This window comes from Euprymna scolopes, chromosome 21 (assembly GCF_053919585.1).
Source record: "Euprymna scolopes isolate OS-2025 chromosome 21, ASM5391958v1, whole genome shotgun sequence".
NCBI lineage: Eukaryota > Metazoa > Mollusca > Cephalopoda > Sepiida > Sepiolidae > Euprymna > Euprymna scolopes.
In genome coordinates, this window is record NC_136502.1 from 77,885,138 (window position 1) to 77,901,298 (window position 16,161).

At 33.2% G+C, this 16,161-nt stretch overlaps 1 protein-coding gene across 1 annotated transcript in view; it reads left to right on the forward strand.

Moving 5' to 3' along the window:
• The window catches only part of LOC145242520 (protocadherin beta-2-like), a 424,086-nt gene that overhangs the window by 108,312 nt on the left and 299,613 nt on the right, over positions 1-16,161 (forward strand). Inside the window, exon 2 of the mRNA XM_080105589.1 lies at positions 8,143-10,599. Within this exon, the coding sequence (XP_079961715.1) occupies positions 8,170-10,599 (2,430 nt within the window). The 5' untranslated portion in view covers positions 8,143-8,169. The remainder of the gene's footprint in view (positions 1-8,142; positions 10,600-16,161) is intronic.

Below are 16,161 nucleotides of genomic sequence, written 5' to 3' on the forward strand. Positions count from 1 at the left end.
TAAAACGACTACATTAAGGTTATCGAAAGAGGTTATCGAAAGAGGCACAGTTAGTAATAATAATAATAATAATAATAATAATAATAATAATAATAATAATAATAATAATAATAATAATAATAATACAGATAATCTACCTAAATTTTAGTGACGGATAATGGTCGCTGCTAGTGAGACGTCAATGGTAAGCAGCTCTTGCGATAACCGAAATTCATTTGCAAAGGTTATCGAAAGAGATGGAGAGTACTGAAGATATGAGAAAAGTTATTGTCATCCAGACCCCAGGGAACTCCTAGTGCTGGTGTAAGTTTTTTTTTTTTTTTAATTTTCAAAGAATCAACTGACTGAATTTTATAAGGCATAAAATTAACGAGTCGAATATTTTGGAATTTCAGGAGTCAATATCGGATCATATACCTCCCGACTCTGAAATCCTGCCAGGAACCCACCTTAGGACGAATATTTCAATTTTCACATGTGTGAATAAGTTTTATGTGTATTCATTGATGCTAATTTTGATTTTATCTCTCATATACAACCAAATTTCCACTCGCTGATAGATGTCCCGAATTAAAAAATAAAGAGAAAAGGGAAATGGATGAAAAAAAGAGAGGAACACGCGCCTTTTAAGATTTCATTACTCTTTTGAATATCGTTTCCTGCGTTTTCTCGCCCATCAGCTTGTAGTATTCAGTAAATGCTAACTTGACAACAAAACACATTCATTCACTCATTACCGTGCATTAAAGAATCAAGAAGAAGATGGAACTGCTTTCGTATCAGGCAAAGAGGCGAGAAGAAATTTGTTTGTCAGACACAAAAGAAATCAGAAGCAAATCTACAATTTATTCAACGCTTCTGACAAAATATTTCCTTTTTTCGTCCATTCATTTTTGTGGCCATGTTTTTTTTTTTTGTTTTTTGTTTTGTTTGTTATTTTTTGCTCAGCCGGAATCTTTATTTTATTATATTTTACTTTTTGAGGCGGAGGGTGTACTTTTTTGTTCGTTTATGTTTGCTGTATTCGTTTGTTTCGCAGCTTCAAATAAGAAATGCATAAAATAGGTCATGTCCTGTCGCATGCACAAAATGGCTGCCGCTTTCTCTCGACGCCCCCGCCCTCCACCCTAAAGGCGTCTAATACAAAATAAACAAGGTTCTAATGCAGTTAACAATGGACTTGTTCTTCTCTGGCAATGGCACACGAAAAATTACATGTAGACAGCACACTCTTTCCTATTCCTTTTTCTAAAATGGTTATTTGCCCAAAGTAAAGTTGGCGTCTACACCTCCTTCAATTTGCGTTCGATTGGTTTTTTTTTCTCTCTGTTTTCACATAAGCATATTTTTTCTTACTTTTTCTTTTGTCTTGCAGTTGTTTTTTTAGGGTTTTTTTTTTATAGAAAAGACTGTAGTTTTTCTGTTGTTTCTGGTTGTTGAATTTCCTAACTAAACAGTACAACATACGGAAATGGAAAAGCATAATATTGTAATAATATGAATGTATTGAAACAATCAGAGATGTTTATCACTTCACGGCTTCTCCAACTCTCTCTCTCTCTCTCTCTCTCTCTCTCTCTCTCTCTCTCTCTCTCGTACGTCGTTTTTATTTTTTCTAAACGGCATTAACACAAGGTGAGTTTAACCAGCTTCCTTCAAAAGAGAAGGTGTCAAGGGAATAGCAAATTCACAAGCAGTCCTCGGCTGCATGCATATCTCTGTCATGGAAATTACGAGATTAGGTTTTCGCAGTTCTCGGTGGAAGGTATTCAGGTCCTCCTACATACAGCGCCCGGTAATCCCAAATCGTACCCATCTGGTACTGACTAGACTCAACGTCACTTAACCGATAATCTGTCGGAAACTGGTATGTCAACGTGATTATGCCATGTATATGCGCACCATTACATATTAAAGAAAAATACCTGTATCAGGACAATTAAAATGAATTCTCTAAGCAGAGCAGTTTTACATCATTATCGTGACTTTATGGAGATTAAAATCAAGATTTAATAGTATTAAACCTTATGTCTAGAATCCTTATTTTAATTTGGATCAAAATCAAGTATATGATCTTTTTACTCTGCCTCTCTCCTCCTACTACTCTCTATCCCTCTCCCTGTCTCTCACTTCCCCACCTCTCTCTCTCTCTCTTTCTCTCTCTCTCTCTCTCTCTGTTTAATAGTTTGGATGACTGTTAGGCGCTAAAAATGACCTGACCTCGATCTGATTGCCAGATCTCTAAATAGATACACCTATATCTATTTATATAAAGTTAGGCATGTATACATATTGATTAGTGTTGGGAGGATTAACCAGAACTGAAATCGGGAATTGGAAAAGTCGAAATATTTAAGGGTATCGGAATCGCTATCGGAAAAATTTGTACCAATTTTCCGATGCCAAAACGATTCTTTTAATTGCATTTTCTATTTGATTTTGTTTAAAGCAAAATCTTACAGTGCTGACAATAATGATAAAATAATAAATATTTATTGATTGAATGAATGATGCTAAATCGATACATCTTCCACCACAAGAATATTTTTACGCTTTGGAAAATAACTAAACATTTAACATATGTGTTTTTACGGTAATCGGAGAAAAATACAACTATATAGTGAAATATTTAAAAGAAAGAATCGGAAATTGTATCGGAATCGGGAATTTAGTACGGAATCGGTAATTGTATCGTAATCGGGTAAAAATATTGGAATCGTCCCATCACTCATATTAATATATGTCTATGCATAGAATTCACTTTTAAATTAATTAACCGATCATTGTGAAGCTTTAAACATAACTGCTAGGCGTAAAGGTGGGTAACGACGACTATATTTAATTTAATTTAGTTTTATGCAAAGAAGATTATAATAGGGGGAGGCTCTCCAGGAGAATTCAAATAGCTCCGGTTTTTTGTAAAATTTTAAGAGGAGAGATAAAACATCAATTAATAAATATTTCCAACACTTCAGTTTCTTTGTCTCGTTTAAAGGGCTTTGTGGGCATAGTATAATTCAAGATTTCAGATTTGCGTTAACTTTGCCATTTTGGTGAAATTTTAACAATATGCTTTAGACATAAATTAAGTAAGATGCCATGAATTTCGATTTCCTTTGAAGACTCCTTAAGCCTTAAATTTTGGACATTTTCTAGAATAACAATCATTTAATGGAATAAGGATTATAGACATAGGGACAAGTATCATGATATCCTGAATTTAATCTTCAGAAGGAAACGTAGATGTAGTGCAAATCTATCTGGTACTTATGCGATGAAACCGAACTTTCACGAGAGTTTCTGAACAAATAGCGGAAAGAACCGAGATCTGACGAAACGTATGAAGACTTAGAAAAGACTTAGAAGAAGACAATTTTTTAATGGATAATGTACTCAGCTCTTTAGGAGAAAATGTCAAAAAAAAGTATGGTAATTTTCTAGAATTAATATTTATTAAATTTTTTTATGTATTTTTTAAAGATTATTTTGTTAACGATGACACAAAGAAAAACGTGTTTATGCAGAGAAGTTGTGCTATTTTTTTAAATAGAATTTTCAAATCCAATTAAAATTTTGTGATATCTTTTGTTTATTGAATTGTTGGGTTAGAGTACAGATCTTTACAAAACACCATCGCTCCCATGTTAAATATGGCTGTCTAAATAAGTTCTCTACATAAGTACCAAAATAATAATAATAATAATAATAATAATAATAATAATAATGATGATAATAATAATAATAATAATAATAATAATAATAATAATAATAATAATAATAATAACAACAACAACAACAGCAAATGTAAACCTCTGCTAATGTTCCATTTTATTCAAACGAAAACAAAACTCAGAGAATTAGAAAAACAAATATAGAGAAGACTTTTTAGATTTTTAATTTTTTTTTAAGGGAGATTTTTTAAATACTTTTTCAAGAAACGTGAAGAAAATGATTTAATTAAAAAAATTTTAGGGGTAATTTTTTAAAGATCTTTATAAAATAATTTTTTAAGTGGAGAAGAGGATGGTTGGTAAATTCTCATCCCCATCTCCAGGCATAGCTTTTTCTATTTGTTTTTAAGGTAAGGATGCTCGAATGTTCCACAACTTTTAATTTTACCAATATATTTCTTTGTAAGAATTGTATCACGTTTTCCACAGAATTGTGGTTTGATACTTAGCTGCGATAAATTCATATTGTTTTAAATTGTTGCTAATAAATTGCTTGAATAATATTGTTTATATAAATTTGTCAACAAATTGATTAAATTATTTTATCGTCTGCTTACTTGAATTTGATTGGCTAAGCGTGTCAGCATATCCCGATTCTTTCCGTTATCTGCCGAAAACGCCAGGAAAGTTTGGCTTTGTCGCAGTAACATAGATGCATAAGTACCAGCTATTTTGTTCGTTGTTCAGGGAATTAATTTTATCCGTCGTGGGGCAGGAATTTGTTTAGTTATATATAAAGTAAAAACACATGTTCGATAAATTTCCTAACAAAAGCACATATATATATATATATATATATATATATATATATATATATATATATATATATATATATATTTTCTTTCTCACTGGTCTTCCAACTGAAACCAAATTCCCTTCTTTCCTCATTCGTTTCTTAGTTTTAATTTATCATTCTGACGTTTCCTCTTAGAGGGTCAGACGATAAGGCCTTAAGGAAATTTTAATAATTCCACCTGCCCATTTTTTTTTTTGTTTCTTTGGTATTTAAATTAAATTATTTTTCCTCTGAAATTTCTCCTTCCATTTTGCTGTACCAAGAATTTACTTACATATTTTCGAGGTCGGTACAGCTCACAATTTATCAAAACGTTAAACAAAGTTATACGTATTAAAAATAAGTTAATCGTTTTGAAGTGTAGGATGGAATTTCTTAAATCTTGCTGTCTAAATCATGTAGCTCCCGGTTATATCTGTCATCGTATTTCTAAAATTAAATGTAGAAATACATTGGCAGTTCAACGTGTTTTCCTACAAGATGAAATCCTATTTAATTCCGATAAATATAATTCGTTACGTAGTAAACACCTTTTACTTTGGGCCATGGTTTGGAAAGAACTATCTTTCTTTGATAAACTCCGTTTTTCCAAGTTTTTATCCAATGGCGATAATTTTACCCGTAATAAATGTACTTCTTCTTATGATAAATATTTAAAAAATTTAATTACTAAGAAGTTTGGGATTATAACAAATTTGGATAAACATATATTTAATTATTCTTCTTATGTTTTGTCCAATACGGAAGAATTTGTTTTATCTGCTGACTTACAATTTTGCATTCCTCCCCTTTATGTTGATAAAATTTCAATATTTAGTGAAATTGAATTATTATATACTCAATTAAAACACGATTGGCCTATCTCTACTGATGAATTAACTAGTGTTAAAATTCAGTTGGGCGAATTAGGTCGGAGGTTTTCTGCCATAAATACTAAATCTAGTGATTTTGTTTGGCAGAAAAATCATTTTGAAGCGGCAAAATTAATTAGGTCTAATCCCGACATTTATCTTTCTCGCCCGGATAAAGGATCGGGCGTTGTTATACTTAACAAAACGGATTATATCTCCAAAATGTTACAAATCTTGGATGATAAAAATAAATTTATCCGGTTGGGTGATTTAAGCCATGATGACACTTTTCGTATGGAAATAAAAATCCAGAAAAGATTTCTTCAACTTTATAAAAGCGGGTTTATTTCTAAGGAGATTTATGATAGAATCCGACCCATTGGCTCTCAAAGGCCTAGAATGTACGGTTTACCCAAGGTTCATAAACCTAACATTCCTCTGCGACCCATTTTATCTATGTTGGGTTCTGCACAACACGAACTTGGGAAATGGTTGGTTGACCTTCTTAAACCTGTGCTTTCTTTTTATTCGGTGCATTGTATCTCGGATTCTTTTCAATTCGTGTCTCATATACAAAAATTATCTTTATCTAAAAATACCGAGTTCTTGGCTTCCTTTGACATTAATAGTCTTTTTACTAATATACCTTTGGATGAAACCATTGGTATTTGTGCTGACTATCTATACCGTGGCCCCTCAAAATCTCCACAATTTCCTGAACGAATTTTCGTTGAACTGATGGAACTTGCTACTAAATCAGTCTCCTTCAGTTTCAACAACATTATGTACCGGCAAATTGACGGGATATCTATGGGTAGCCCTCTTGGTCCTTCGCTAGCCAACATTTTTGTTGGATTTTTAGAAAATGAATTATTTTCCAAAATTACTAAGCCAACATTCTATACACGCTACGTTGATGATACTTTTGCATGCTTTCCCTCACGGAGTGAAGCTGAACAGTTTCTTCGTCTTCTTTGCAACTTGCATCCATCGTTACAATTTACTATGGAGGTCGAGGACTGTGGCTCTCTCCCATTCCTCGATGTTCGTGTTTCTAAAGTTGGTTCTACGTTTGAGACCTCTGTATACAGAAAACCTACATTTACAGGGCTCTATCTTAATTGGTTTTCCTTTGCCCCTCAGTCTAGAAAAATAAACCTCATTAGCGCTCTTACACATCGTGCACTTATGATTTGTTCACCAAACCGTCTTGATACGGAACTTGGTGAAATCACAAATATTTTTCTTAGCAATGGATATCCCATAAATATAATAAAAACTACTATTGAACGTAAAATTGCTACATTTAATAGTGTTAAACGTATTGGTCCATCACGTTGTCCCATTTATTTAAAATTACCATGGTTAGGTCCTGTTGGCCTTCATATTGTTAAAAGGATTTCTTCTGCTACTCAACGTTGTTTTCCAGCTACTATGTTTAGAGTAGTTTACACAACTTGAACCTTTTTCTCTTCTTTTCGTAAAGATGTTTTGCCAACCATTCAAAAGAATTCTGTTGTTTATAAATTTGTTTGTCAGTGTGGAGCTGACTACGTTGGCAAAACATCACAAAGATTAGAAATGAGAATATCCCAACATATCCCTCGGGATATTCGACTACACCAGGTTTCGAGAACATCCGGGCACTCCCAAGCTCATGTGTCCGCCATTGGTAATCACCTGATGAGTATAAATAGGTGTTCTGATCAATATTCCGATGGGTGGTTTTCTGTTTTATACAGTGCGAGGTCGAACTATCATCTCAATATCATTGAGGCGTTAGTCATTAATAACTCTTGACCTAGCCTGTGTAGACAAAAGATTTTGAAACATCAGTTGGAGATATTTATTGATTTAAAACCACCTGAACAGTGAGATTTTTTTTTCTTTCTCACTGGTCTTCCAACTGAAATCAAATTCCCTTCTTTCCTTATTCGTTTCTTAGTCTTTAATTTATCATTCTGACGTTTCCTCTTAGAGGGTCAGACGATAAGGCCCTAAGGAAATTTTAATAATTTCACCTGCCCGTTTTTTTGTTTTTTTGGTATTTAAATTAAATTATGTTTCCTCTGAAATTTCTCCTTCCATTTCGCTGTACCACGAATTTACTTATATATATATATATATATATATATATATATATATATATATATATATATATATATATTTAGGCAAATATTATTGAACACCACGGAGTTATTCTGTCTTACAATTTTACTTTTTATCTTCTCCAATATCTGAATAGTCCCTTTTGTCTTCTCCAACTATTCGGAGATTGGAGAATATAAAAAGGAAAATTGTAAAACAGAATAACCCCGTGCTATTCAATATTTGTCTAAATATATATATATATATATATATATATATATATATATATATATATATATATATATACATATAACTCTGTTTGGTTAGTGATTTCGGGTACATATTGATCTATATGGTTTAGAAAAACATATTCTGCGCTATTTGTTGGAATTTTATAAACAGAGATAAAGAAGAAAAAATGCAAAAAGTGCCTGACTTAAAAAACTTGATAAAGGGGTATTACTTCGTAATATCGTTTAAAGATATAATAAGAACACTTTTGATCCTGTTATAATATTTGACATCATTATACTGGTATTCAATTTCGTCAATCATTATCCTCGAGTGGCTTTTAGCCTTTATAATCATTAGTAGAAAAATGAACAAATGCATGAAACAAATGCATGAATTTCATTATGTAAAAAAATATTCATAATTATTATTTTTATACTTTCAGGTCGGATCGAACCTTTGACGCCAAAAGATGATTTCACACATCGATGTCATCAGAGACAAGTTGATACTCTTGAAAATTATACTGCTTTTTTGCCATCAATGCTTATGTACTGACCTCACTTACTACGTGGAGGAAGAAAAGGGTCCTGGTACTTACTTAGGGGACCTTGCTGCTGACTCCCATCTGCTAGAGAGTCTCCCTTCTCAAGATCACAGCCTCATCAAATTCAGTCAACTTTCGCAGGGATCAGGAGGCGTTTCACAGCTCTTTCACATCCACGAAAAGACGGGCAAGCTTTTCACAGCTCAGACTCTAGATGCAGAGAAGCTTTGTATCTACAACCTCGAATGTTTTCAAATGATCGACGTGGCTGTGAAGCGGGCGAATTCATTCATTTGGATCCTAAAGGTCAAAGTGATCATCCAAGACATTAATGACCACCAGCCGGAGTTTCCAGATAAGCAGGTGAATATACAGTTTTCAGAGAATGATCGGAAAGGCACGAAAATATCCATTCCAAATGCCGTGGATAGAGATATCGGACTCCTAAATTCGCAGATCACTTACCAATTGCGTAAAAGCAAGGATGAACCCTTTACGCTATCTGTGTCGAAAAGCCTTGATGGCACGTCAAAAATCAGCATCTTACTCGAAGAAGGTTTAGACAGAGAGCTGAAAGACATGTACATGCTTCATATAATGGCAAAAGATGGCGGTTCTCCGTCGAAGCAGACCATATTAAACATTCAGATCTACGTAAAGGATGTGAATGATAATGCACCAGTTTTCTCCCGTGATGTATACAATGTGTCTGTGAAGAACGACAACCAAGAAGCGTCTCCGATCGTGACACTATCAGCCAAGGATTTGGACGTCGGCAAAAACGGCCGTGTGTCCTACCACTTTAGCTCAAAGACCTCCGACATTGCTAAGTCTCACTTTGAATTAAACCGAGGAACTGGAAGTATATTTCTTAGCAAAGGATTTAAATCAGGACAAAAGCAAAGCTACAAACTGTACGTGACAGCCACAGATGAGGGAGAACCGTCTCTAAGTTCGATCGCCATCGTTCAAATAAACATGGTCAACCAACAGAACAAGCCGCCGTCGATTGACATGAATTTCGTGAACTCGTTAACGGAGGACAAGGTCGCCATTTTGGAAAATCTCAAAGTTGGTACCTTCATTGCGTATGTGAAAGTCTTTGACTATGATAGTGGTTTGAATGGACAAGTCATATGTCATATGAACCACGAGAAGTTTAAGCTTGAAATGATGGCGCCGAAAGAATATAAAATAATCATCAAAAACACGCTGGACAGGGAAACGGAAGATTATTACCGCTTGATGATCAACTGTCAAGATAAGGGCTCGCCACCGCTTCATAGCGAGAGACAGTTCTCTATAAAAGTGCTGGACGTCAATGATGTCCAACCGCAATTTTCAAGGGAGGTATTCAGGTTTTCTATGTATGAAAATGTAAAATCCAAATCACAAGTCGGTGTAATAAATGCTACGGACCCTGATCTCGGACTTGCGGGTAAATTGACATATTCTTTATTGGCTAGTAACAAGAACTTTCTCCCTTTTCAGATCATGGATGACGGGGTGATTTTATCAATTGTGTCTTTGGATCATGAGTTCCAGGATAGCTATAAATTCCAGGTTTTCGTTAAAGATGGCGGCACACCATCACTCAACAATACTGTTAACGTCATTGTCGAAGTAAAAGATAAGAACGATAATGCTCCATATTTCACGTATCCCAGCGTTAACCCTTGCGCCCTCGACGTGACTTACTATCCGCATCACACAAAGAACATAACAGTCCTAAAAGCGTCGGACCGAGACAGCCGGGAAAATGCGTTTCTAAAATTCGAGATAATAACCGGAAATGAAAACCAACTGTTTACCTTAAATCACTACACAGGACTGCTCTCATTTACCCGAGTGGTTAACCCGCAAGACGCTGGGTTATACGAGCTTCAGTTTTTGGTCAGAGATAGTGGTACTCCACCGCTATCATCTACGACGACATTGGCTTTAACCTTAGCCGTCAGCAATGAGACTTCTGAAATGTTAAATGCCGCCCATACCCAATCGGGTGATAAAATTCACTTATATCTTTTGATCTTAGTCGTTTTGGTTGCAGTTACCGTCTCTGTGCCTGTGACGGCCGCTATATCTCTCTGTATCATCCGTTGTAAAGATCGAAAGAATGCACTGAGCCAAGATAGAGAAAGTATTTCATGTAAATGTGTAAGCGAACAAGGTCGGCTTATATGTCCGTCGCACATGGCATCGTATTGGCCAGACAGTTCAGGCTTTATGGCACCAGACTCGGACATGGCCACGAACAGTTTGCCTGCAAACACGAAGCGGGACGATTCTTGTAATGGACAAAAAGGTTCAGTTCTTGGAATGAGATCACAAAAATCAACAGAAGTTATATACGAGGTAAGTACCAGCATCTCGTCGTACCCACAATGTCACATGTCCGACCAGGCCGGTCCGTTGTCGGATGGATACCTAACTTGAGGTAGTCACACGACTCACCAGAGAGCACAGCATCAACCACAGTAAAAAAAAAAACACTTGTCAAGATGAAATAACTGAACATTTTCATCATCACTTTTTATTATTTTTTGTTTGTTTTGTTTTAGAAAACAAATAATAAATATTTGTTGGGTTAAGGGTGTGGGGAGCGCATAGCCTCCGTTTCTCCCGTGGCTTCTGCCAATCCTGATTCACAAAGAACACCTCACTCTGTCTGTTCACTCCATGGACCGTGCCAATTAATGCTCACAGACCTGGATTTTCCCCCTTCTTCTTTTCTGTTTACATTTGTTTAATACATACATACATACATACATACATACAGGCAGACAGACAGACAGACAGACAGACAGATATACGTACATGCATACATGCATACATACAGACATACATATATACAGACAGACAGATATACGTACATACATACATACATATACACAGATATACGTACGTACATACATGCATACATTTCTTACACACATACATATACATGTACGTTCATGCATACATAATTAGACACAGGTGAAAACGTCCAGTAGAGAAAAAAAATGTCAAAATTAGACAAAAGAAAAAGTATTCAAAACAGTGTAAAATGTTTACAGGATAAAACTCAAAGGATATTTTGGAATTAACACGTTTAACGTGGTTAACATAGTGTGTTTAACATCTCTCTCTCTATATATATATATATATATATATATATATATATATATATATATATGTTTGTTTGTGTGTGTGTGTGTGTGTGTGTGAAATACTTTAACTTGAACTTTTAAAAAATTAACAGTATTATAATGAGACTATGAAAAAAAACAAAAAAAAAAACAGAGCAATGTTACATTGAAAGATGAAGTAATTCAAGTTCGCCAGATACCAAGGAATACCGCAGGTATTTACTCAGTTATGTGGATAAGACTTTGCGTCAACCAGAGATCATATAAAACAACTTAGAAAGAAGCAAAATAAAACATGTGTGCATCATTTATAAACACTGTTGGTGTCGACTTTTTCGAACATATATACTGAATAATGAATGTCATAATTTTGTATTTTTCTGTTATATATATATATATATATATATATATATATATATATATATATATATATATATATATATATATATATTAGTGTTGGGATGATTAATCGTAATCGGAATCGGGAATCAGAAAAATTGAGGCTATCGGTATCGGAATCGGTATCGGAATCGGAAAAATTGAGCCTATGTTTTCCGATGCCAAAGCCGATTCTTTAAATTATCTTTTTTATTTGATTTTGGTTTGAGAATCATCGTCCATTGCTTGTAGTAACAAAAAATAATAAATATTTATTGATTTAAACTTGCGGTAAGACTAAAATCTCTTGATCACCTCCTCACAGTGTGTTTTTACCTTAAGAGGTGTTTTTACGGTAATCGGGACAAAAAGAAAACACTTTTATAGTTAATTATTTAGAGAATTCTTAAGAATACGAATCGGAATTAGTAATTGTATCGAAATCGGAAATATATATATATATATATATATATATATATATATATATATATATATATATATACGTTTTATTTTTTATTACCGTATCTTTCTGTTAAGTTACGTTATTGTTTCGGCTACACGGCCGTTCTTTTTGGCCGTCTGTAGCGTCCTAAGACTTTTACCTTCACTCTTCCACTCTTTAACCCCAAAATAGCGAACATTTCTGTAAAAGTCTGAGGACGCTACAGATTGCAAAAAAAAAAAAACGACCGTGTAGCCGAAACAATAATGTAACTTAACAGACAGATACGGTAATAAAAAATAAAACGCAAATTTGGTCTACAACAGTGTTGAGCACTTTCTTCAGTTTTTATTAATTACCATCTCCACTATATATATATATATATATATATATATATATATATATATATATTCCCGATTCTGGTACAATATATATATATATATATATATATATATATATATATATATATATATATATATATATTAAGTTTGCTTTTGAAATGTCGTTTCTTTCAATGTATACCATTTTCGTTTAACGGGTCTAGATTGTTATTTTAAAACCATTCACTGTTAATTTTAAGTTAAGCTCAATGTGTCTATTTAATAAGGACAGAACATATATAATGCAAAGTTTTGCTAAAAGTTCAAAGACTCACGTTTTCTTTTTTATAACCTTTGTTTATTTCCTGGATTTTTCCATTACAGCTGTTTCATTAATGAGTTGGCAATTTTACGATTTATGTTTCCGTAAAAATATCAAAAGATGGAGTAAGTGAGGAAGCATGGGTGTGGAAATCATTTTACACGAATACGATGTCACGCATGTTAAAAATATACCATTTGTTGTAAAAATCTAATGGACAAACATCTGAAGAAGTTGGTAGGGACAGGATTTTTTTTACGGAAACATAAATCGTAAAATTGTCAACTCATTAATGAAACAGCTGTAATGGAAAAGTCCAGAAAATAAACGAAGGTTATAAAAAAGAAATCGCGAGTCTTTGAATTTTCAACAAAATTTTGCACTATATTTATATATATAAATATATATATATATGTGTGTGTGTGTGTGTGTGTGTGTGTGTGTGTGTGTGTGTGTGTGTGTGTGTGTGTGTGTGTGTGTGTGTGGGTGTGTGTGTGTGTGTGTGTATTAAGACACCAAACGCACGCAGTCTTGAGATTTAGGGAGGTGGTGTTTGATCAACACTGCTGGGAGCAATGATTTAATATACAGTTTTGGTTTTAAATCCCCGAAACAATGTTTCATGGTAAACAAATGATGATCCCTTAAATTAACATTGGTACTATAGTTGATTCGAGAAAGCAAGTTGATGCATTGATTGCAGGTGATTAAATGACTTACTGACTAAATGGTTTTCTAGCGAATGATAAAAAAATATAAAAATGAAATAATTTTTTATATAGTTTTCAAGGGGTAAAAAACTTCCAAGCCTCTCTCTCTCTCTCTCTCTCTCTCTCTCTCTCTATATATATATATATATATATATATATATATATATATATATATATATATATATATATATATATATATATGAACATGAGGAGCAAGATTTCTGTAACCACGTTTTTATCCAATGTTTTTTTAATGCGAATCATATCGCCGAAACATGGACAACCATAATGCATATATACTCTGGATTTTCCATAAGTTCGACTTGTCAGAAAGAAAATTCTAAAAAGCCCTGTCCAAATCATTAAGAGATGAAAATACTCCTAATGTTTTTATAATTTTATTTATAAAAAAACTTCTCATATATTGAGCACTTTTGAAAAATATTTGTTTTCAATGTATGTTACCAATAAACTTGATCTTTATCGAATATATATATATGTGTGTGTGTGTGTGTGTGTGTGTGTGTGTGTGTGTGTGTGTGTGTGTGTGTGTGTACAGATCATCGGACGTTAAAAATATTGATTCCCGAAAGTATGAAACACTAGTGTCTTCTAGGTATTTAATAATTATTATAGTAAATAACTATATATATATATATATATATATATATATATATATATATATATAGTAGGGACCAGGAATATGGCATTAAACATTAGAAACAAAATACAGTACAGTATATAATACACATGTATATAATCAAATAACATTATAAATAATGCCGTAAGGTGAGGCAAATACCGTAACCAGAGACCGGAAAAAACATTGTATTCCCCATTGTAACCTGAAAAAAGTGTTAAGTACCTAATCAAATGCGCTAACGAACTCTATGATTGTAGAAGAAATTAAAGCGTTATGTATGTGTTTAGCATGTTATCGATTAACTAACATGTCGAAGTGGAAACTATTATTTTCTTAACTAGCACACACTTTTATACTCTTACACTGATTCATTATTTTGGCCTATTTTTTGTTACTTCCTTTTTGTATGCAAAAACATTCACACACACACACACACACACACACACACACATATATGTATGTATATATATATATATATATATATATATATATATATATATATATATATATATATATATATATATATTCTTTCTTTTAACAATCTGAACTCGAATCAAGCTTCAATGCCCAAACCATTCCAATGTCTTGAACCGTTCCTTAATGTCAATCAGATTCTTTAAGTGATATTCTTTAGCTTTGGTCCTTATCTGTGATATTTTTTTTTATTGGTAGAAGTTGTTTTTGTTTTTTTTTTGTAGTTCTTATCTCTTTGAATTTATCTATTTATTTATTTTAATCAGCCGTTTCCACCTTTTCCAATTATTTCCTTTTTTTTTTAGCTAAAAGCCATTACAACGACATTTCTTCTTGTATTCTTCTTCAGTTATTTGTCTTCGTCTTTGTTATTTTCTATTTAGTTTTGTTTTTTTATTTATTCCTTTTATTATTTTCTTATACTTTTTATTCTCCTTGTCTTCGTTTTCTTCATTCTTTTCTTCATTTCTTTCTTTTTCTCCATTCCCTCCTTTATCTTCTCCATTCATTACTCATTCTTTGTTCCCTTCTTTCTTTCTTTTTTTTTCTTCATTCATTCGTTTATTGGTCTAATTCATTTGTTTGTTCGTTTATTGTTCTTGTTTTTCTTCTCCCTCCTCCTCCAAATAACTGCATTCTTCTTCTTCTTCTTCTTCTTCTTCTTCTTCTTCTTCTCTTTATTATTATCTCTTATTATTTTTCTTAATCTTCGTATTCATTCTCCTGTTCTTCCCCTACTCCTACTCCTCTTCCTCCTCCTTCTCTTTCTTCTTCTCTTTATTATTATTATTATTATTTCTTCTTCTTCTTCTTCTTCTTATTATTATTATTATTATTATTATTATTACTCTTCTTCCTATTCATTCTTCTGTTCTTCTTCTACTCCTCCTCCTCTTCCTCCTTCTTCGCCTTCTTCGTCTTCTTCTTCTTCTTCTTCTTCTTCTTCTTCTTTTCCCTCTAACCCACTGCATGTGTTGGCACTAACACGGAACGCACTCACGTTGGCACGCTTAGAACGCATGACAGCAAAAACAGTCACAAAACGATTTTAAAGAAACCCCCCCAAAAAAAGAAAAAGAAAAATGAATTAAAAGCATTCTCCTAAAAAAAGGCAAAAAAAAGCCCCCCTCCCCCCCCCAAAAAAAAAAAAACGTTCCCATCTTTCCAGCAGAGGACAACCAATTTACCAGCTTTGACCACCTTCCTAAAAAATGACGTCTTTTTGCATTTTTTTTTTCATTCACAGTTCAACACTGAAAATTCCTCTTTTCCTTGTTTTTTCTTCCACAACAATATATTTGCTACACGCTATAACTGACACCCCCTACACACGTAAAAAAACAAAAAAAAAACAAATATAATAGAAAACAATCAAACTGTGAAGAAAGAGAATAAATGTTTATAAAACACGAAGAACGTTATCCAGCACAAATTGAATTGTTTGCGCCTATTTGAAAGAGATGTAATACCATTCTTGATACTTATTTCTCCTTGTGATTT